This window comes from Trachypithecus francoisi, unplaced genomic scaffold (genome assembly GCF_009764315.1).
Source record: "Trachypithecus francoisi isolate TF-2019V2 unplaced genomic scaffold, Tfra_2.0 Lachesis_group4, whole genome shotgun sequence".
Lineage (NCBI taxonomy): Eukaryota > Metazoa > Chordata > Mammalia > Primates > Cercopithecidae > Trachypithecus > Trachypithecus francoisi.
In genome coordinates, this window is record NW_022681469.1 from 24,025,633 (window position 1) to 24,047,699 (window position 22,067).

General features: G+C 41.6%; 1 protein-coding gene across 8 annotated transcripts in view; it reads right to left on the reverse strand.

Moving 5' to 3' along the window:
• Positions 1 to 22,067, reverse strand: part of CALD1 (caldesmon 1) — a 236,683-nt gene that overhangs the window by 71,569 nt on the left and 143,047 nt on the right. For 2 of the 8 annotated variants that reach the window (XM_033194676.1, XM_033194673.1), the window contains exon 1: positions 10,384 to 10,652. The exons of the other annotated variants lie outside the window; for them this stretch is intronic. In XM_033194676.1, coding sequence (XP_033050567.1) covers positions 10,384 to 10,436 — 53 coding nt within the window. In that variant the 5' untranslated portion in view covers positions 10,437 to 10,652. Of the gene's footprint in view, positions 1 to 10,383; positions 10,653 to 22,067 lie in introns of those variants that run through there. 8 annotated transcript variants of the gene reach the window in all.

Here is a 22,067-nt window from a genome sequence, read left to right on the forward strand (position 1 = left end):
AGATTCAAAGGAAAGTCCCTGCCTATGCTTGAGTCTAGGGAACTTTTGCTCTTTTGTGATGAGAAAATATTCACTTAGAAAGCTAACCAATATCACAATATCATTTTTCACAATAGGCCTCCCTAGGTTGCAGGAAATTTGCCCAATGTGTGGAGACCTCAGTCGATTCTAGAATGTAGAGGTAATGCCCAGGCTCACTGCATTTAATCTAGAAGTATGTACACTCAGATGATGGGTTGAACTGTCTCCTCCACCTCCAAAACTATTTTGAAGTCTTAACCCCCAGTACCTCAGGATGTGACCTGATTTGGAAATAGAGTATTTGCAGATGTAATCAAGATGAGGTCATTAGGATAAGTCCTAATCCAGTGTGGCTGGTGCCCTTTGGTTCATTACACTGTTTGTGTAATGTTTGTTCATGACACAAACACAGACACAGACAGAGCGAAGCGTCTGTGAAGGGGCATAGGGAGAATGCCATACGAAATTATGGAAGCACTGGAGTTATGTTGGCACAAGCCAAGGAACATCTGGAGCTACCAGAAGCTACAAGAGGCAAGGAGGGATCCTCCCCTACAGGTTTCAGAGGGAGCACGACCCTAGTGACACCCTGATTCTAGACTTCTAGCCTCCACAACTGTGAGACAGTAAGTGTCTATTGTTCTAAGACACCTGGCTTATAGTACTTTGTAATTTATAAGCAAAGCAGCCCTCAGAAACTAATACAACTCATCACAGTCACTCATGCTTTTGTGATTACCCAGAAGCATCTCCTACGCACCCAGTTCATGGCAATAATTATTGTTAAACACCTACGTTCCCCCCATTCCCACCCCTTGAGCACTGAGTAAGCACCAGGCACTGTGCTAGCCACTTTACATATATCTTCCTCTTTTTGTAGATGAATCAACTGAGAAACTCAGAGAGATTCAGTAACTCGCTCAAGGGCACATAGTTGATAAGATGATGGGACTAGGATTTGGATTCAAGTTTATCTGGATTTTGAAGTCAACAGTCTTAATTTATGCTCTCCTCACTTGTCCAGAATACTTCAAGATTGGTGGCATCTGCTGGCAAAAAAAAACCCTACTTCTTCCTACTTTCCTCTTGGCACTGAATCTGGTTTAGGCCCACCAAGAAAAGTAGTAATTCTATATTTTGCCAAAAAAAAAAATCAGTTTTTAGCAAGTTTCCTTTAACATCAGAGTTAGCCAACGTATAATGGTACAAATTCTCATTTTAAATAGTAAGTCAATGAGATAACTCCATCTGAAATAAAGAGCTCTAATTTTCCTGAAAGCAGAAGGATGTTTTAATAAATGCATGCCAATCACAAATTGAATTCCGCTGATTTCACCCCAGTATCTATCAGTTTGTTGGCAGAATATATCATGCCATTTCTCTTCATGGGTCTTTGGGGAGGGGAGTGTTCAGAGGGAAAGGGAAAAGATGGAAATGTCACACTGATCAGGCATCCACTGTGGTTTATGTACTTTGCATAGCTAGTTCCTTTCATTTACACCTATAAGACAGACCATAGACATCTTTAACAGATGGAGAAACTTAGGCCGGTGAAATTAAGTGACCTGCTTGTGGTCATACACTGAGTCATGAGTGGGATCTAAATACAGACGTGGGAATCAGCGTATCGGGCCCCAGTTTCTTATTTGTCAAGAATGTACCCAGTTAGTGCTGCGAGGGCTAGGCCTGGGTGGCAGGAGGGGCGCTGAGACTCTTTCGTGCAACCTGCAGTGCAGCTATGAGTGAAGATGAACAATCAGCTGCTCTTTAAAGCCTTCCCTTCTGCTTCCAGTCCAGTGTACCTAACTCCTCTGGGCTTCAGCTTACTGATTCAAAAGCCGTGTGAACTCAGTCTTTTTCAATTCCATTAGCAGGCATACCATAACATTCATGAATCAGCTGCAGAAAGTATCTACAAAGAAGCTATACGACAGTCATGAAATCAGCTTAAAGCTGGGTATAAAAAAACTGCTTCACTTTTATGTATTTTGGATGTTTTCTCTGGAAACTACACTAAGAGCTGATGAGCAGTGGCCTTTGGTGGGCGTTGCTGATTTGTGTAACAAATATTTTCACTCTTAAAGGGCAAAAGGGGTCAATTATTTTCTTCTCTTTGGGGTGAATATAGTTTTGTTTTTATTTTATTTTATTGTTATTTTATTTTTCCCACTGTTACTTACAAAGTGAAAGGTAGAGTGATTTGGAGAACTGAGTCCTAGAAAAGGTGAATGTAGATATTCCTTTTAAAAACAGATCAGCAAACAGGCTGGGTGTGGTGACTCATGTCTGTCATCCCTCACTTTGGGAGCCCAGGGCAGGAGGATCTCTTGAGTCCAGGAGTGTGACACCAGCCTGGGCAGCATAGTGAGACCTCGTCTCTACAAAAAAATTTTAAAAATTAACTAGGAGTGGTGGCACGCACCAGTAGTCCTAGCTACTCAGGAGGCTGAGGTGGGAAGATTGCTTGAGGCCAGGAGGTTGAGGCTGCAGTGAGCCGAGATAGTACCACTGCACTCTAGCTTGGGAGACAGAGCAAGACCCTGTCTCAAAACAAAAACAAAAACAAAAAAGAAAGATCAATAAACAGACATGAAAAGGCAGAGAAAAGAAGAGCTAATGCAGCAGGCAGAGCTAGCCTGTAAGGCACAGCTCTAGGGTAGATTAGGCCATGAATAGGAATTCAGCAGGCCTTGAAAAAAGCATTCTGGCCGGGCGTGGTAGCTCATGCCTGAAATCCCAGGACTTTGTGAGGCCCAGGCAGGTGGATCACCTGAGGTCAGGATTTCAAGACCAGCCTGGCTAACATGGTGAAACCCCGTCTCTACTAAAAATGGAAAAATAGCCAGGCGTGGTGGCGGGTGCCTGTAATCCCAGCTACTCGGGAGGCTGAGGCAGGAGAATCGCTTGAACCTGAGAGGCGGATGTAGTGAGCTGAGATTATGCCATTGCACTCCAGCCTGGGCAACAAGAGTGAAACTCTGTCTCAGAAAAAAAGAAAGAAAGAAGCATTTGTTCTAACCAATGTCTGTGTAAGATGAGGTTTAGTATAGTTACAAAAGGAAAAGTGAAAGATAAATGAGGAAAGTGCCTTATTTGATCTAAAAGTTTACTGTTTTAAACTCTTATTGATAAAATTATCTCTATTAGTGGTTGCTTTTATTAACTATTAGTTGCTTTTAATAAAAAATGGTCTTACAAACAGTAGAAATTAGTGTTTATAAATCTACTGGGTTAGAGCAGATAATAGGCAAAACACACTCCTTTACAAATAGACTCATGACTTAAAAACCCAACGACCACCTAGTTGCTACCTTGATTTTAAAACCAGAAAAATGGCCAGGCACAGTAGCTCACGCCTATAATGCCAGCACTTTGGGAGGCTGAGGTTGGCGGATCACCTGAAGTCAGGAGTTCAAGAACAGCCTGGCCAACATGGCGAAACTCTGTCGCTACAAAAATACAAAAATCATGCCTGTAATCCCAGCTACTTGGGAGGCTGAGGCTGGAGAAGCGCTTGGACCCAGGAGGTGGTGGTTGCAGTGAGCCGAGACCGCGCCACTGCACTCCAGCCTGGGTGATAAGAGTGAGACTCCATCTCAAAAAAATAAAAATAAAAAATAAAACCAGAAAAAAGTATTTAAGGGAACAGGGACCAGGGTAACTTGGCTGAGCTTCTTCAATTCAAACCTAGTTTTAATATCACAAACAAATGCCACCCTGAGATTTCCATTTATGAAGTGGCATCATATTATAGCCTTGTTCAAGAATCCTTTCCCAGATCTACAAAGAACAAATGGTCCCTCCAAGTTGTTCCTCTGATATTAAATTATAAAAGTAAGACTGTTTAATAATAACTTGCCTGTGCTCTGTACTTAATGTTTTTCTGCACACTTTAGTGCACATTATGATACTGGATGTTCTTGCTCACCTTGTAAATTATACAGAGCAGGCATCAGCATCTCCACTTCATAACAAGTTGAAGCGACTTGCTGCAGATCACAGTGCTGATTACTGAAGGAGTTAGTCCAGAATCCACACCCTCTGACTCCCATCCAAAAAAACTTCTCTTAAACCTCCAGACTAGCCAGGCATGGTGGCGGATGCCTGTAATCCCAGCTACTCGGGAGGCTGAGGCAGAATAATCGCTTGAACCCGGGAGGCAGAGGTTGCAGTAAGCCGAGATAGTGGAGGCTTATCACTTTTGGGAGGCCGAGGTGGGAGGAATGCTTGAGCCCAGGAGTTTGAGACCAGCATAGGCAACATAGCAAGACCCCATCTCTACAAAAAAATGCAAAAAATTATCAGGGCATGGTAGCACACATCTATAGGAGGATTGCGTAAGCCCAGGAGGTTGAGGCTGCAGTGAGCCAAGGTTGCGTCACTGCACTCCAGCCTGAGTGACCACAGACCTTCTCTCAAAAAAAAAAACGAAACTAATTAAATTAAAACAAAAACAAAAACAAAAAACCTCCATGCTGACCCATGTAGCTGGCAGCCTGGGTGGTTACCAGCCAACATAGCTTCCTAAGCTGCCCTGAAGGCAGGGACCAGAGATACCAAGGTCATGTGGTATGTTCAGTGGTTTTCAAACTTCGGTTTGGGGCCCATCTGCAGCTTCTGAAATCTATTTAGTGGGTGACCAGCACTTTAAAATGAAATAGAATCGTAAAGAAAATACCAGACGACATTGTACACAGCAAGGGTGAGCACTGTTTTGTGAAATTTTTGTTTCAAATGTATATACATATATAGTATATAGATACTGGAGTTACAAAATAAAATGCATTTATTTCAGAAGGTCACAGGAAAAAAGAAATGAAAGCTGAGAACACTGATGTAGATAATGCTAAGCTGGGTGGGAGGTCAGAAGACAACAGAACCCTTGAGGCCAGAGCCTGTGCTTTGTCCTTTTTGATGTTCTTAATGCTCAGTGAGTACAGCAGTATTCACTAGAATGCGAAACCCTCAATGAGTATTTGCTGAATGAATGACTAAATGAATCAGGTTTACAGATTTTCTAAAGACTCCTCTTAAAAATTCAATTAGGCTTGGAAATAGATCCAGGCAGCACTACATTTATGAAGAGGTTGTTTCTAAGACCTTCATTGTAAATTGGCTTTTGAAACTTTCAACACCATGACACATGGTACTCGGGCTCTCAGGCCAGCCTACTACCACCTTTTTAAACCCAAGGTATGTCTGAAGCTGGTATGGAGAACTGAAGCTGTGTTTCTACAGGGAAACGGATCCTCACTAGTCTGGTTAAAAATGCCAGGGGTAAGTTCGCCTCCAGAGGACAGAGGACCTCTTCCCCATTTCTCATTCCTCTTGCCACTGTTAGGCCTGTCTCTATAAAGTGATTTTGATGGGCTGAGAGGAATGTGAGAAGCAGCATAGGCAGGGCTCATTTCAGGGGTTCAATAGATCAAAGGTAAGGAGAGGCAAAAACGCAGATAGCAATGCAAATAGCATCAACAGATTTGAAAGGCTTGTGGCCACCAGGTATTGAACCAGTGTGAATGTGCGTGGGCTGGCCATTTGTAGAGAAGACACATAATACAGAAGGTCAAGACCACCTCCATAATCACACCACTGCTCGTGCAGTGCTGCAATATCACGTATAGAGTACCCAATACATTGCAAAGCTCAGTGACCTATTTCTCTGCCATTCTTTCTTATTTTTAATCTATAAACAGCAGTAGCAATTTTATCCATGACCAGATAAGGGGTCCAGATCATTGAAAACCTTTCTTAGAACCAAAAAGTAGGCAAAATTGGTCAGTGTTAGAAATGCAAAATGCTTGTTCCCCAGTAAATGCAATTTTCTCAGAAAGGCAAACTTTACTTTCTGCAGAAAGGGTGCCCCTTGAAGATGGAACAATGGCAAGACCACACCTGGACAGGGGAGGGGCAGGAGTTCTTATTCCTGATGCAGGTAACCACTACTGCTGTGTCATTCCCTATTGGCTAGGGTTGGACCGGACAGTCTAAGCCAGTTCCGACTGGCTATTTTAAAGAGGGCAAGGGTATGAGTCAGAGTGGCAGGGTGAGTAGTTTGGTGGGAAGGATGGTTAGGAACAGGTAATCAAAGATGACTTAGGTCAAAGCAGGTGACCAAGGGTGACTCAGGTCAAAGGTCAAAGCAGGTGACCAGGATGAGACAGGACGGAGCAGGTGACCAGGGGAACAGATGTGAACTACTGATTAGGACTGGTGGGAAAGTTGTTTACTGAAACTAGAAGCAAGTGGGCAAAGAGAACCGGGAAGTTAAACTTTAAAATGGAGAATTAAAGAATAAGAGAGCTGAACATACTGACATACTGATTCTTTGAAGAGAAACTTGAAGTTCACTACATTTAACAGTTTGGCCTACAAACCAACAGTCACAAAATGTAAATGCCCATTACTTTGTAAGAGAGAAGACCTCTCTTACCAGATTGTTGATTTTTACTTTGAACGTAATTCTAACAGATGGGTGTCCTGTTATTCTTGGCTACAGCAGAACAGGGAGTGGGACCACAAGAGGCAGACGCATTAATAGGTATTAGAAGAGATTTAAAAACATCAATAAGTAGATGGAAGACATCACATAATAACTGGACCCATTTTTGGATGGGAGTCTTATCCCCTGAGGTATCACTGTTTTACAGCATGATTAAAAAACTACATTCCTAAGGACAACTCCTAGCAATCTGAAAATGTTTTAAATGCATTGTAATATCTGTTTTAATGAAGGCAAAGAGTTTCCATTAAATACATACACACACACATATATATAACAAAATTTAGCATCCTGCATAACTATAATGCTACATTTCCTGATAACACTGAATAAACCAGGCATTCCTAAACTTTTAACAAATCTCAATATTCTTGTGTTCATTTCCTTTGTCATTTCTGCAGAATCTTTAAAAATTCTGCCAATCATTTATTTATTTCCCAGCACTGTTTTGGATTCAGTTCCCTCAGAAAACAGTGGGATGAACTAAATAATTTCCTATGTTTCCTTGACCCCATGATTTTACAATTTCTATGCCCTTCCATGTTTGTTAGAAAATGTAACACACGCAAAACAACTTTTAACTTTCAGCTGCAGAATACATAAAAGCACACTTCTCTATAAGAAAAATAACCCTTTATGGACTAAAACAAATATTTACAGGAAACCCCAAATCTTGTTCCAAGTAAACTTCCTTAGGCTTTGGGAAAATGATAAAAGCACCAGTGAAAATATTAAACTGCAGGTGACAGAATCTCTCAGTGGTCTTGGTAGGAACAAATTCAACACCTTGAAATCTAAATAACTGAGCAACCATTCACACCTGCTCCTGAAAATAACATGGCCCTTGTGTAGGTCTTGGCATTCAGGAATTTTAACATGCCTCATTAAAAAATCACAGCCAATCTTGCTCTACAGGTGATGAAACAGAGATAAATTATCTGACAGAAATGCAAAGGAATTTAGAATTCATTTTGTTGGGCACCTGTTTCAGCATTTAACCTAGTACAGTCTAGCAAAGCAAAAGGAGTGAAGGTTTTGTGTGTTCAAATGGCTCAAATGAAAAATGTAAACTAAGGTGAACTGAATTTGGTTTACTCAATAATAGGAAACTTAAAGAATATTTCTGGAGCATCAGCACTGTTCTGGATGCTGAAGATTCAAAGATTCAAAATCGTTCCTGCAAAAAGTGAGGTACCATTTATTGGGAGGGAAGATAGCTGTGTTCAACAATAACTTTAGTACTGTGAAAGGAAATTAAATTTTGGTACCCTGAACACATTTGGACAAAGGGAAAAGTCAAACTGGGAACTGGGTCACTCAAAGTCTTCCCCTTTTAGTTCCTAAATAAGATGGCTACAAGGTGAAAAGCTATACAAGCCTCCCGCATATTTTGTCCACAAGGACATTCCTAGTGAGCTGTTAAAACTTCACCATGGCCATGCAAATGGACAGCTTATCTTTATAGGTGCAGTCACCCTGGCCCACCAGACACCAATGCATATCTGAGTGTTGCCCTACCCCATTTTTGTCTGTTGTCATATGTAAAATGCAGATTCCCCGCATTTTTCCTCTGCCCCTTTAGTTTATGTGATCTTATGTAAAAAATGCAGATTCACTTACATGAAAATTGTGTACTTCTCAGTATCCCCGCCGTTTCCCCTTTAAATTTGGAGCCCTCAAAATCGTCTTCTGATAAAGGCAGAGACCTATCTCCCAGGCACATCCTTAACTTTGGCAAATAAACCTCCTAAAATGATTGAGACTTGCCTCGTCATTTTCCTCGATTGACGGTACAAAGCTAATAAAAGAAGGATGGGCAATGGTTATTAGAGTGAGAGAAGTGAGGAATGAGGAAGGTTTATAGAGGAAGGGAGCATTTGATCAGGGCCTTGCAAAACAGGAAGGAGGTCAGAAACAGGAGATGAGGGTATTCCCTGCGTAGGGAATAGAATGAGTCCAGAAACAGTGGTGGCTTATATATGCTGAGTGTGGGGAGCTGTGAGTGATCTTATTTCACTGGATCAGGTACTTCTATACTTTTTACAAATCTCGACATCCCTGTGTGCATTTCTTTTGTCATTTCTGCAGAATCTGATAAAATTATGCCCATCATTTATTTCCCCGCAATGTTTTTAACATTCTCCCTGGCAGAAGTCAGAATGGGAAGAAATATTGAAGGTATATGATGGAGAACTTTGAATTGCTGTAATAAGGAGAATGGACTTTATCTTCAAGGGTGGGGTCTGTAGGGGACTGGATCAGAAAGGGGAGAGAGAGACCGAGGACCAGATGGCAGGCAATGACAACCATCCCAGTGAGAGGCAATAGCTGTTGAAATCTAGGAAATGGCAGAGTAAACAGAGAAGGGAGACACAGAGAAAGGAGACTGATAGAACCATAGGCATGAAGGAGTGGAAACAAGTGTCAGGACCATGAGCTGAGAGAGAAAGAGACAGCCAGCTACACTGGGCTCTTTTCCTAGCATCCCACGCTCTATTGAGGACCAGCTGTGTGACCCTGGGCAAGCCCTTCCTGTGCCTCAGTTTCCTCATCTGAAATGAAGGCTTTCAATGAGATCAGAGGTTTCTGAACTGTTCCATGGAGACCTAGGATTCCAAGGAAGTTTTGATGAAGAGGGAGGGGAGGTGGAGTAGAAGAGGGATGAGGAGTGGGGTACAACTGTGCAGTGGGCTGTGATTGGAGAGTAGAGTGAGGACGAGGAGCTCTAGATCCCAGACCTTCTCTCTGTAACCAGAACATCTCCTTCACACAATAGCATTCCCTTTAAGATTAAATTTGATTTTTAAAAAGTTTGATAAACACTATACTATACAGATAACCTCTACAGTCCCTTTGAGCTCTCCCATGTGAATAACCACACTTATAGAAACTAGTTATCCAAGAGATCTGCTAATGTAATGGACATGGGTCTTGTTTTTAGGACCCTGATGAGTTCCTCTGTTTATTTGATTAACTGTTGTACAAACGCTGGAACAACTGGAACAACAATTGTCATGCTGAATCAGTGCCAAAACTCTCAAAAATGGAAAAGATTTACTGAAAGGCCATTTGGTGTTCTAATTCTTGTGCGGTACCTTTTCCCAAGACCCAGTAAGTTTTTCAAACCTCATAAACACCAGTGTGAAAATGGCCCTTTGCATGAGAGTACAAAGCCATGGCTTTGCTACCGACTGTTGTCTGCTTTGGGGTAAATTGAGTTACCCCTCTGGGTTCTGTTTCCCTGCCTGTTGAACGAGAGCATTACACCAAAGAGTCTAAAGGCCTCCCTTCTGGCTTTAACATTCCAGGATTTCATGATCCTAAACCCTTGGAGCCCGTTATCTGAACAATTCCCTGATCAATAGCATATGCTCTGGGTCTTGTTCTGTCTTAGTCAGATGGTCAGTATATTGAGGGCTTTGGCTGTTTACTTTAAGGATTGGGCAATGTGTGGTTTAGCCAAAATCTCTGAGCCCTGCAAATGGATCACTCTGAATGGAGGGCTAAGGTCTAAATTAACAGCAGACCTTTAGAAACACAATGCTTTATGGATTGGTATTTGAAACGCAGAAACCCCGTGCCTAGGTATAAACTCCTGGCAAATGGTCCACAAACCACCATTAAAATGGAAACGAGAAAAACCAGCGAATCAAAGCAACCATGAAGTGGAAACCAGAAAGTTTCAGACAGGTCTGAAACTCACACACTCACTGCATTCCTTTCCTGCCTGGTGTCTCCTCCTCTCCCCTCCCACTCCCACATTTTTTTTTTTTTTTTTTACAACAATTCGTTTGTTTTTTAAAAAAAAAAGAAAGAAAAGAAAAGAAAGGAAAAACCAAAGAGGCGAAATGAGGACTCACTTGGAGAGCGCGGCCAGGCTGCGTCTTCCATGCGATCCGGATCCACCCAGCATGTCCGCAGTTGGGAAGGGGCGGCGGGGCAGAGAGGTACGGAGACCTGGCCGGGCCGGGCGGTCAGGGCGTCGGCCGGGCTCGCGGAGGGGCCATGTGATCTGTGGCTGAAATGCACGGTGCAGGATGCTCCCGTGTTCTCCCTTTGTGTTAACACGTTGGTCTGTCCCTGTGACGAAAGTCTGGGCTTGTCCTCAGCCAAATCTACTCCTCCCCACCCGTTCCCTCCTCACAGGATCATCAGAGAGCTGATTGTTATTTTTTACTGTAATCTCTCTAATAGAAGCCCATCCTGTTTAGCGATTAGAGAGCACTGATTACTTCGAGAGTTCCAGAAATGTTATTGCTGGGTAGTGAGGCCAGGATCCCCAGTAGCTTTCCTGATGAAGACTTTATATGCTTAACTACAAATAATTTTTCCAAGGTAAGTAACTGGTCAAAGGAAAAAGACACTGATGCATTTGCTCAGCCTTTTGGAAAATAGTTGATCATGGTATTACAGGCATATACAACCTAATTCTGACAAGATCAACAGAAATCAGCCCACCAAAAAGTTCATCCGGGTGCAGTTCTCAGGCTCCCATTCTGAGCTCTGTTCTCAATTAGCATTGGTGTAGGTGGCTTCCAAAGCAAACAGTTCCCACTGAGAAATCAAATCTGAGAAACTCCTCTTATCCCTTTTATCCAGGGAAGGAGGCATGACATTAAAATGCAAACCAAATGAAAAGGGTTGAAGAGAGACGGCCCTGCTCAGTGATGGGCTGGATGGTTCAGCATGTTTGGTGCTCACACCTCTCCAAGAAATGTGGGCAAGAGCCCTCCGGAGAACATGTTGAAACAGCAGGCCCCGTCTGCACCCATGGTACTCTGGCAGTGATCTCATCAGCCAAGCTGGGCAATGGAGCCTGGTCAGCAGCAGCTTGGAAAGCAGCCAAATTCCAGTTCCTGAGGAGGGGGTGGTGTTGATTCTGTCTGAAGATGACACTCCGTCTCAGCTTGACTTATGAATATGGTTCTTCATGTCTAATGAGTACTAAACAGACTGGTGCTTGGGTACCAAGCTGCTCGTGGGACTGGCTTTTGGTCAAGTGAGAACAAATCAGATCTCCACAAAGTAGGGTTAAGATTATTCTCTTGGTAAATAGCCGGAGAAGCAGTCAACTTCACACATTGAGAGCGCTTTCACAGAATGAAAGCGATCTTTGAGATCTGTGGCTTCATATCACACGCAGACAAGGACACCAAAGCACAGAGCATTTAGACAACTCACCCAATGTCATGGAGCTGAACTGCATCTACTACTCTTGTGTTCAACTTAAAGTTTAACTGGGTTAGGTTAAATGCTCTCCACTTTAGCTAGAACATTTTGATTGTTTTCTTGCTTAAATACTATGTGGTCATCAGAGTCATAGTTTATAGGCCAGGTGAGGTGGCTCATGCCTGTAATCCCAGCACTGTGGGAGGCTGAGGCAGGTAGGTCAAGGTCTGGAGTTCGAGACCAGCCTGGCCAACATGGTGAAATCCTGTCTCTACTAAAAATACAAAAATTACCCGGGGTTGGTGGCGGGTGCCTGTAGTCCCAGCTACTTGGGAGGTTGAGGCAGGAGAATCACTTGAACCCGGGAGGCGCGGACGTTGCAGTGAGCTGAGATCACGCCACTGCACCTCCAGCCTAGGCGACAGAGTGAGACTCCATCCCAAAAAACAAACAAACAAACAAAAAAAACAAAAAATGAAGTCATAGTTTATAGAGTAAATACAGTTTAATAAAGTTAATTATCTCCATATATCATTATGTATATATGCATTTAAATATCTGATTACACATATGATCACTGAACATATATTGACAAAAGTAGCACATAAGACACTCATAAAATAGAGATATGTCTGCCTTCACACAAGAGTGCTTAAATACACACTGACTTGTCTTGAGTTTCTTGCACTAGAACTGAGACAGAAACATGTATCGAGGCATTCTGCCGCTCCTCTTTCTACCGAATTTTGCCCAATTAATTTTTTCTCTTCAATTACTTACAAAAGTCAGTGGTTTTCTGTGGTAGGTAGAATAACATTTCCCCTAAATCTCCAGAACCTGAGAACATGTTAATTTGCGTAGTAAAAGGGACCTTGTAGTTGTGATGAAATTAAAGGCACTGAGATGGCGAGAGCATCCTGGATTGTCCAGCTGTACTGGAATGAATCACATGGCTCTTTAAAATCAGAGACCCCTTCCCAGCTGTGGTTAGGGGAGCTATATCTTCGGGTGGGCAGACAGTTAGACTGGTGATGGCTTTGAAGATGGAGGGGGGGGGTCTAAGAGCCTGAGAATGTAACTTCCTCTAGAAGCTGGAAAAGGCAAGGAAATGGATTCTCTCCTGGGGCCTCCAGGAAGGAACGCAGCCCTGCTGACACCTTGATGTTAGCCCAGTGAGGCCTGTGTCGGACTTCTAACCTATAGAGTTTGTGTTGTTTAAAGCCACCAAGTTTGTAGTTATTTGTCGCAGCTGTGCGAGAAAGCTATCACCTCCTGATTCCCTCCTCCCCAGCCCCCCACTTCAATTCTGAGGTGACAAGTATAGTTTTGGCATATTCAGAATAGGTTCATAAAATAGAATAACCTAAAAAAAAAGTCTGTGGTTCTTTCTGGCCAGTATTTTCCATGGAGGAGAGCAAGAATTTAGTGATCTTCCACACATGTGCAGAATCCATGTACAGAAGGTGTGCTAATTGCCAGTTGTATACAGGATGTCCACCAGGCTATTTCCCTAGTTGCCAAAAGAGGGAAAAGGAAACAGTGCACACCCTCCTTTGTTATTAGGGGCATGCATTTGGGAAGCAGCTGTCTGTCTTCAGTTTGTGATAGTAAAACCCAGTGGTGTTATAACTCATGCTACCTGGTAGGGTACCAACATGGGAACAGTGAAGAGAGAAGTGAGTCTTGGACCTGGTTCACACACTCTCTGGGAATAGGAAGAGCACAAAGGCCAATGAAACACAGGCAATGCGGGAAGATGCATGGAGATAACAAGTGAATCACAAGCTCAGAGCAGGGCTGGGCCAGGCAAGTGCTTCCAGGAGTCCTCTGAGACCTGGTAGCTGGGGCTGGAGAGGCAAGGTGAGAGGATTGAGAAATAACAATCTAAAGGTTATTTGTGCACAGTGTTCTGGTCCTGCAGAGACCTACAGGCCTGTGTGCTTTCACTGCATAGCAGAGAATGGTACCCAGTGTCCAGCTGCCAGAACTGGTGTCTCTGAGAAGTGAACTAATGACTATTCATTGGCACCATGAACAAGTGGGCCAGTCATCCTTCAGCAAGAAAATAGGTATCATGAATTTGATGATGCTTCAGGATTCTTTTACTAGGAAAAATGAAAGTCTGGACCACTCTGAGATTACTCATAGCATCCTTTGTTTCTGGATACTTTACTGTTTAATTTTCATCAAAGAGATTCTGGGCTGGGAAGGTTTGAGGAAGGTCAGTGTAATAGAAAGGAACAGCTCCTACCACAGGGTGGTCCTTTATTAAGAAAATATGATTTTTAAAAAATAACTTTACTTCATGGAGGTAGGAGACCGGACCACATGATCTGTTCCAGACTTTAGAGTCTGCAGCGGTTGTTTAAGAATAGCTTCTACCTTGGAACAATTCCCTAGGGAAAAGAGAGGTATGTGGGAAGCACTGTGCACACGCCCTAATGCACTTATGACACACATGCACACACAGGCACACACATATACATGCATGCATATGCACACATGCACACACACAACATGCACAGAGTCATTCACTTCCTACAGAAACTCACATAAATCTACCACTAGGGAGGCAACAGTACAGGTAGTATAAAGGGGATGTTTGAAAAGGCTGTTGGAGATAAATTTTCTTATGAAGAAATTCATAGGCTCCATACTCTTAGAACTAGGCAAAAAATCTGGCCTAGACAGCTGTTCCCCCATCCCAAGGTGAGCAGGAATGTAGGTAAAGGAGTTTACATAGTCACAGGTAGCATCTCTTTCTTCCTTTCTGTTGGCCTCTCATCGTCTTCCCCCATAGCTGATGGCATCTCCCATCCCCTACCTCTGCCATGGCATTGAATATGTTCACTTAAACTATACTGCTCTGTAATGTCCTGTGATATTGAATGTAGGGGCTGCTTTGGAAAAATCACAGTTTACTCCTCACCCTAGTCTGCCAGTGGTTCTTCATGGCCTGTGTTGATACACGTTTCTTAATTATTCTTTGCCTCATCTATCTCTAGGCCTGTAATAGGGGCTTGGGTTGTGACACTCCCTTATTATCCTCGTAATTGTGACCATGTAGTTTTATTTTGTCACAGCACATTCCTTTTTGCTTTGCTTCTGTTAGCACTATTGGAATGTTTACTACAAGCAAGTCATTGCACTAAGTGCTGTGGAGTATGCAAAGATAAGAAGGGCGGTCCCAAAGGGAGATAAGACATGTATACAAAAATTCTATTACAAGACAGAAAGTGAACAGTACTCTGAAAGCAGTAGAGCTAAAGAACTTCAGTAGGTGACATCCTGTGATCAAGGTCCCAGTGTTTAATCACTCTCACGCTCAATTTATCCTGTTATCGAACTAGATTTCCTGTTGCTGAAATAGAAACCTACTTATCTCTACGAGGGCCACAGGTATTAAGTCATCCTTTAGTCTCGTCTTTTCTAGGCTAGACGCCAATGCCTATTTTCCATCCTTTTAATATCAGCCTGACTATAACAACTCTTCAAATGGGAAACCAAAATTGGACATAATAAAAGCTGACCAAGGCCTGGCTGAAGTCCCAGTGCTGCCTGCCACGTTCCTGTTAACACATCCTAACATCATTTTCACATTGATAATAGCATCTCTTAGAGAGATCATTCATTCAGTTTTGTGCTACATCCAGGGTTTTTGCTTTTTCTTTTTTCTTCTCCAAATGAATTGCTTTGTAAGTCCTATGCCCACTCTTACTCTTTTTGCTTCTCTGAAGTCTTGTGGTTCTTTACGAACCAGTTCCTGGCCTCACCTCTATGAAGTCTTCCTGGATTTGACTTTATTTCTTTCTAATTTGTCTTGTTAGGGAGAGAGAAACCAAAAAGCTTGAGCCCACTCTTGTTTGCATGTTATTTGAGAAATAATTATGTTGCAATGTGTGAGTCAGCCCCTCCAGCCAACTTGCTGTGAGGCTCCCTGTTTCTGTTTAAACTGTCTTGCACCAATTACTTAGGCCGACTCTCCAAGCTCTTTTTAAAATCCAGGGTTTTTAAACAACTGGACTATTTTCTTTTCCTGAAAAGTTTCTATCTGAAAAGGATCATGCCTCTAACTCCTTTCTGCCCTCCAACTTGAAACATATCTTTAAAACAATAAACAGTGCTTGGAAATAGCAGGGCTCTAACGATTTTGAATGAATGGTGGCTGGTGCAAATCCTGGTTCTGGTCTCAGTGAAAATAATAATAATAATATCTGCTTTATATAATTCCAGGAAAGAAGTGTGCACATGAAGAATGTGATTTCGACCCATAAGAAACTGAATCTAAGCCATAGTGCTATATTTTAGAATGTAGATTTGTTGTTCCTAGGTACAGGTTGTGAAGGAAATTATTATAAGGACTCAGGAGATAATTCTAGTGCAGAAGAAAAGGTCAAATCTTCAAAGGAAGCATATATTAGTTCATAAGCCACAGAATTCTGTGTGTACCACTCTTGTTCAAAGTATCTAAATATTTCCACAACCATAAATTTATTTGCTGGTGTCCACTTTATGCATCTGGATATTAAATTTACACATGGGTTTTATACTGGAATCAAATCCAGATTTTTTTCCAGTGAGTCTTAAAAAATATTGATTTCCTTCTTTTTGGGGGGTGGTCAAGACCTGGATGAAAGCATATTGCTCCTATTGCTAGAGAAATAATCTATTATGTGTTGCAGATACTTTAGGTGTTGTGTTTATTATTTACATTATATAATGACATTGTATTAGGTTCTGTTATATTTTGTAATCATATCTGACTGGAATCAGCACTTGATTATGATATCTATAGATAGAAATAAATGTATGGTGCCAGGTGTGGGGGCTCACACCTGTAATCCCAGCACTTTGGGAGGCTGAGGTGGGTGGATCACCTGAGGTCAGGAGTTAGAAACCAGCCTGGCCAACTTGGCGAAACCCCATCTCTATTAAAAATACAAAAGCTAGCCTGGCATGGTGGTGTGCGCCTATAACCCCAGCTACTCCAGAGGCTGAGGCACGAGAATCACTTGAACCCAGGAGGTGAAGGCTGCAGTGAGCCGAGATTGCACCAGTGCACTGTAGCCTGGGTGACAGAGTGAGACAGAAAGAAAGAAAAGAAAGAAAGAGAGAAATACAAATACACAGAGTCTTATTTATTCATTGTTCCTGTGCATATACTTGTTTTTACCAAATAAGTTACAGTGTAACATTTTTGCTGGAAGGGATATTTCCTACCACCCCTTTTGCACCTGATACAGCCTAGAAGGGGGTTTGTATGTAACAGATGGCCAGTAAATACTTGTCATTTGTTCTCTGGGGTGAAGAAGGATGATGGAGTAGAGATGCTGCTTGTTCTTCCAAAGGGTTCTACAGATTAGCCTTTTTTTTGGAGTATTCATAACAGTTCTGCACCAGAAATTGGATCTTGGGAGTTCAAGAGTCGACAGGTATCAGGAAGATTGATGAACTCACAGATGCACAAGAGACTGATGCCATCTCCAGTGCCAGTTAAGACAGAAGAAATGCTGTCTGTCTTCAGTGCCTGGAGAACTCCCATTTCCTAACCAGGACACCTCCCATTCCCCAAGCCAGGATGTCAGGAAGCTGCATAGTCAATAGAGACCTCTTTATGAGTGTAAAGTCAGAGCAAAGGGAGGTGAAATCATCACAGGTAATATTTTACCCAAGCCAAGGGGAGACATGAGGAAACACTTCTCCAAGTGGAGAGAATACTTTTCATGTCACAACTCTGAGATTCAAGCCATAAATCTCATGTCACCGCCCTGAAACTCAACCACCCCTGAGTTCAAGGTCTGCCTCATTTGGATATTCCTAGATCCCCAGGGCCAAACCAGGTCTTGAATTTGGCAGTCATGCAGGTTTCTACTGGCCATTCCTTTTTTTTTTTTTGAGACGGAGTTTTGCTCTTGATGCCCAGGCTGGAGTGCAATGGTGTGATCTCGGCTCACTGCAACCTCCGCCTCCTGGGTTCAAGTAATTCTCCTGCCTCAGCCTCCCAGGTAGCTGGGTTACAGGTATGCACCACCATGCCCGGCTAATTTTGTATTTTTAGTAGAGACCTCACCATGTTGGTCAGGCTGGTCTCGAACTCCTGACCTCAGGTGATCCACCCGCCTTGGCCTCCCAAAGTACTGGGATTATAGGTGTGAGCCACCGCGGCCAGCTTCTACTGGCCATTCTTTCTTTACACTCATTAATATCGTGGATTACAGTTGCTTCAGTCTGGGAGACCTGGTGCAATTTGACCCTTATGCATTGTATTTCTTAGAAATGCTCTTCTGTAGAATCTTAGGTACCTTTATGATGGTAGCCTAAGGCAGGAGATTAGAAATAGAGTAGAAGAAGAAAGCTTTTCCATTTTAAGATGCTATTTTACTTTGACGTTATTGAGCAGTGAAATCAAGCTCTTATTAAGATTAAAACAAGAAAAGCAGGTGGGGCCTTTTTTTTAATCTCACTAATTTATAGGATAACAACCAGCCTGGCAAGTTTTTAAGGGAAAATATTTAGTAAAAAAACATATTCAATTTTCTCATTTCAAAGCCAGAAGCCATCTGGAAAGCTTTTTAATGTTAACACATTATGAAGACAACAACAACAAAAAAATAAAATAGATGATACTTAAAAAAAAAAAAGCAGACAGTCACTTCAAATTTGAAAGCCAATGATCTGAAATACGAATTCAACTTTCTAAAATATTTTGCAAAGTAGAGAGGGCTGAAGTAATCTGAGATTCTCGTAGGTATTTTAGAATTCAGTCTTTCTAGGATAACTTCAAATTACCTTTCCTTCTGACCTTTTCCCAGTAGATCTAAGAATCAAAAATTAAGCTGAAAGATAAAAATACAATTCTGAGGCTATTCTATTGTGCTTCTGGGTCTATGTATTTTGAGAGTTCCAGTTCACTAACTTTATTTTAATTACAAATTTTATGTTAACAAATTAACCAAAGGATATATTTTATAATGAAGAAACTCCATTTATAAATACTCCTCCTCCTTCTTCCAAATAGTACTACTCAAGGAGCATAAACCATTTATAAAAATGCTCGACTTTACTGGAAAAAAATAATTAAGTCCTCGTATTTTGATTAAAAAGTATTGGGCTCTAATGTATTACTTCATTCTTTTTCTTTTTCTTTTTTCTTTTTTGGTCCATCATTACATCCCAGTATTGGAAAACCATTTACCATTTGGAATCTAAACTTTGAACTCAACTTGTATGTTAAACACTACATTCTATTGTATGCTAAACATTCTATTATCAGAAAGAATGTTGATAAATACATGCCAGAGATTGTCCCTACCCTTATCCTACTTCTGCCCATTCTTCTGGGATTAACTGGATACTTTACTCCTCCTGACTACAAGCTTGCTCTTTCATTAGAGAAATTTTTGATTATGCAGTTTGTTCACTGTTGGACTCCTGTACATTTGGTATAAACCCTTTAATTTGATGATTATCTGATTTATAATGCAGATACTAATTGCAGATGTACTAAGGGCTTGAGTACTAGAGTAAATAGGCCAACAAAAGGAAATGGACTCTTACCAAATTCATATCGTTTGCCTCCACAATGCAACTAAATAAGCATAAGTGGTCAAAATTATATGTTGTAAAGGTCCAATTATCCTTAATAATCAAAGAAATACACGAGATAAATCTCTTCATTTCTCTAGAGAAAAGATATGGAGTTGAAATCGCAATGGCTTGAAGGCTCAGCAGAGGAGTGATGAAACCCCAGGAGAGGTACTGATGGTGCCAGCATTTAGAAGACACAACGAATGTCACTAACATTTCTGCCTCCCTCACAAGTAGCTTAGGAAATTTGTCACAGTTGTGCCTTAATACACAGATACGGACTAAATTATTAGTGTTTATTCAACATTGTATGCTGGTCTTGGAGAAATAAAAATGAGTAAGATGTAGTTTCTGATCTACAGTTGCTTTCAGTTTGGTGGAGAAAACAGATATAAGAACAAATAAACATATAAAATAGATGATAATAGTTAACATACGTAAAAAGTGCCATGTAAGACCCAAGGTGGGAGTAGGGTTCTCCTAGTAAGCACAGCACAGTTTCCTTCTGATTGGGATAAAGCCAGAATTTTAAATCTTCTGCATTTTCTCCTCAATTCACAACTAAAGGAAAAGGGAAGATAAAATGGCTTTGGCTCTCCTAATCTGCAATTGAGGTCCTAAGCCCTCTCCAGAGGTGATAGGCTCTAGGCAGAGTGACAGTGACATATTTTTTCATTGTGTTTTCTCAGCATCTGATTTTTGACAGACTGGAATGTCTGACAGCCAGTCAGCTAGCATAAGGCAGCAGAGTGAGAAGTGTGAAAATTCCTTTGAAATGTAGCACATGACCAGCATGAAACCTGCAACTCTCCATGTAGTTAATATAGAAGTGAATCCAATGTAATCACCCAGGCACTTCAACATGATAAACGTATGTCATGTGCATTACCCTTTACACTTTCGCTGACATTTTTTCTATATCTTGCTTAAATTTCTCAGCCACCCTGAGAAGTGTTAGTTCTCTTTTATAGATAAGGAAACCCTGATCTGCTGAACTTTTATCCGATGTCTTTTCTTTTGTCCTTGATTTAAAAGACAATCTCTTCAGCAGGAGTTAGAGGACATTTAGCTCTAATGTGGTAATAAATTGAGAGTGGGGCCTCACACAATGCAAAGAAAAGAAGTGCCAGAGTTGCAGTAAATGACAGGGTTTCCAGATTTGACCCTGCCACTGACTGTGTGCTCTTGGACATGTTGCTCTACAGACTGTCCAATGATTTGGGCTTCCAACCCCCTTTCAGAGAATGTAGGAAAGACAGCGTATGTTAATTTCTGATGACATGACCCAACTGGACACCAGAATCTGTCTTCTAGAAGTAATTCTGCACTTCAGGCAGAGTTCTCATGGGAAACTGACACCTTTCTGAAGGGTGTATGTCTCTGATTTCAGCTCTACCATAGCTCTGACAATGCCACAATGAGACATAATTTATATGACGTGAGGCACTTAGAGACTCAAGGATTTGGGAATTTCTCCCTGGCTTCACTCTAGAGTTTTTAAAAACTTCATTCTGTTCAGTTCAAAAGCCACTGGGCATCTGTAGCAATGATAATCCCTAGGTAGCCAGGATATGCTATGAAGATGCTGGCTCCGGGAAAATACACTCTCATGGTTAGATAGGAAGAGTTAAAGGATCTTAAAAGGTAGTAGCAGGAAGGACAGGTTTCAGATATCAGTTCTTTCTACATCACAATTTTTGCCCAAGGCCCCTTAATAATAGGTCCTTTCTCATCTTCTTCATCAAAGGACAAATAGGGAGGGAATATTAGATCCCCCAAATGAGCCCCCACTAAAAAAAGATGAAGATCTACACAACAGTTTTGATTAGAGAAACAGAAGAATTGTTCAAGGAAGGAGTGGGCAGAGATATACATGTATTGTATCTGCCGATTGTGCCTTGGGAAAGATGCAGTGTGATTAGACCTGAGGATGCTTCTTGTCTTTGAATCAGCCTGATAACCCATCACCTCATCCTGCTTGTTTATTTGCTCACTTCCTGCTCATTTTTCGTATTAGTCTCTTGAGTCTCCCCCCACCTCCAGAAAACCTTCCAACAGTGTAAAGTTTTCTGTGGGAATAAAAAATGGGTTGACTGCTGTTATTCTAAGTGGGCACAGTAGTGCTAATAGCTCCAGAAATAAAGGACTCTTTCATTACCTAGTTGCTTTGGTGCCGGCTCTGAGTTATCTAGCTTTTATTTGGAGAGCCCCATGAAGCATACAAAATTCCCACCAGACAAAAAGACCCAGGCTACCCTTAGAAAAATAAAAAGCACATATTGAGCAATCCGCTGGAAACTGTCAGCTGGGTTCCTAAATGATACAGGAAAACAGAACCCAGTGAAGATGTGACATGGGATAGTCCATGTCACCCACAATGGAAAATATGAACATTGGAAGAATTTCCTATTCTAAACAATGTGGGGTTTAAAATACACTCTCTGGAGACTCTCCTGAATGTACAGGCTTGTAGCTGCTATTTATAGTGACTGATGTGTACTTTACTGAGATTTTTATCCCAACAAAGGAACTGTATGTGATGTAGGGAGTTATTAAAATGGAAAATAAGCCCTCACATTCTAACCTAGTCATTGGTACTCATCTCAAATGCAATGTCAAGTCTCACTAAAATAGATCAACTAGAAGGAAGGCCAGTAAAAATTATAAAATACTTTAAAAGAAATTTAATTTTGAAAAATGTTCAAGTCTACCTACCTGGTAACTTCCACCAGGCTAGCAAGATGTTAGAAGCTTATTCAAATGGTGAATAAATAAAAATGATTTATAA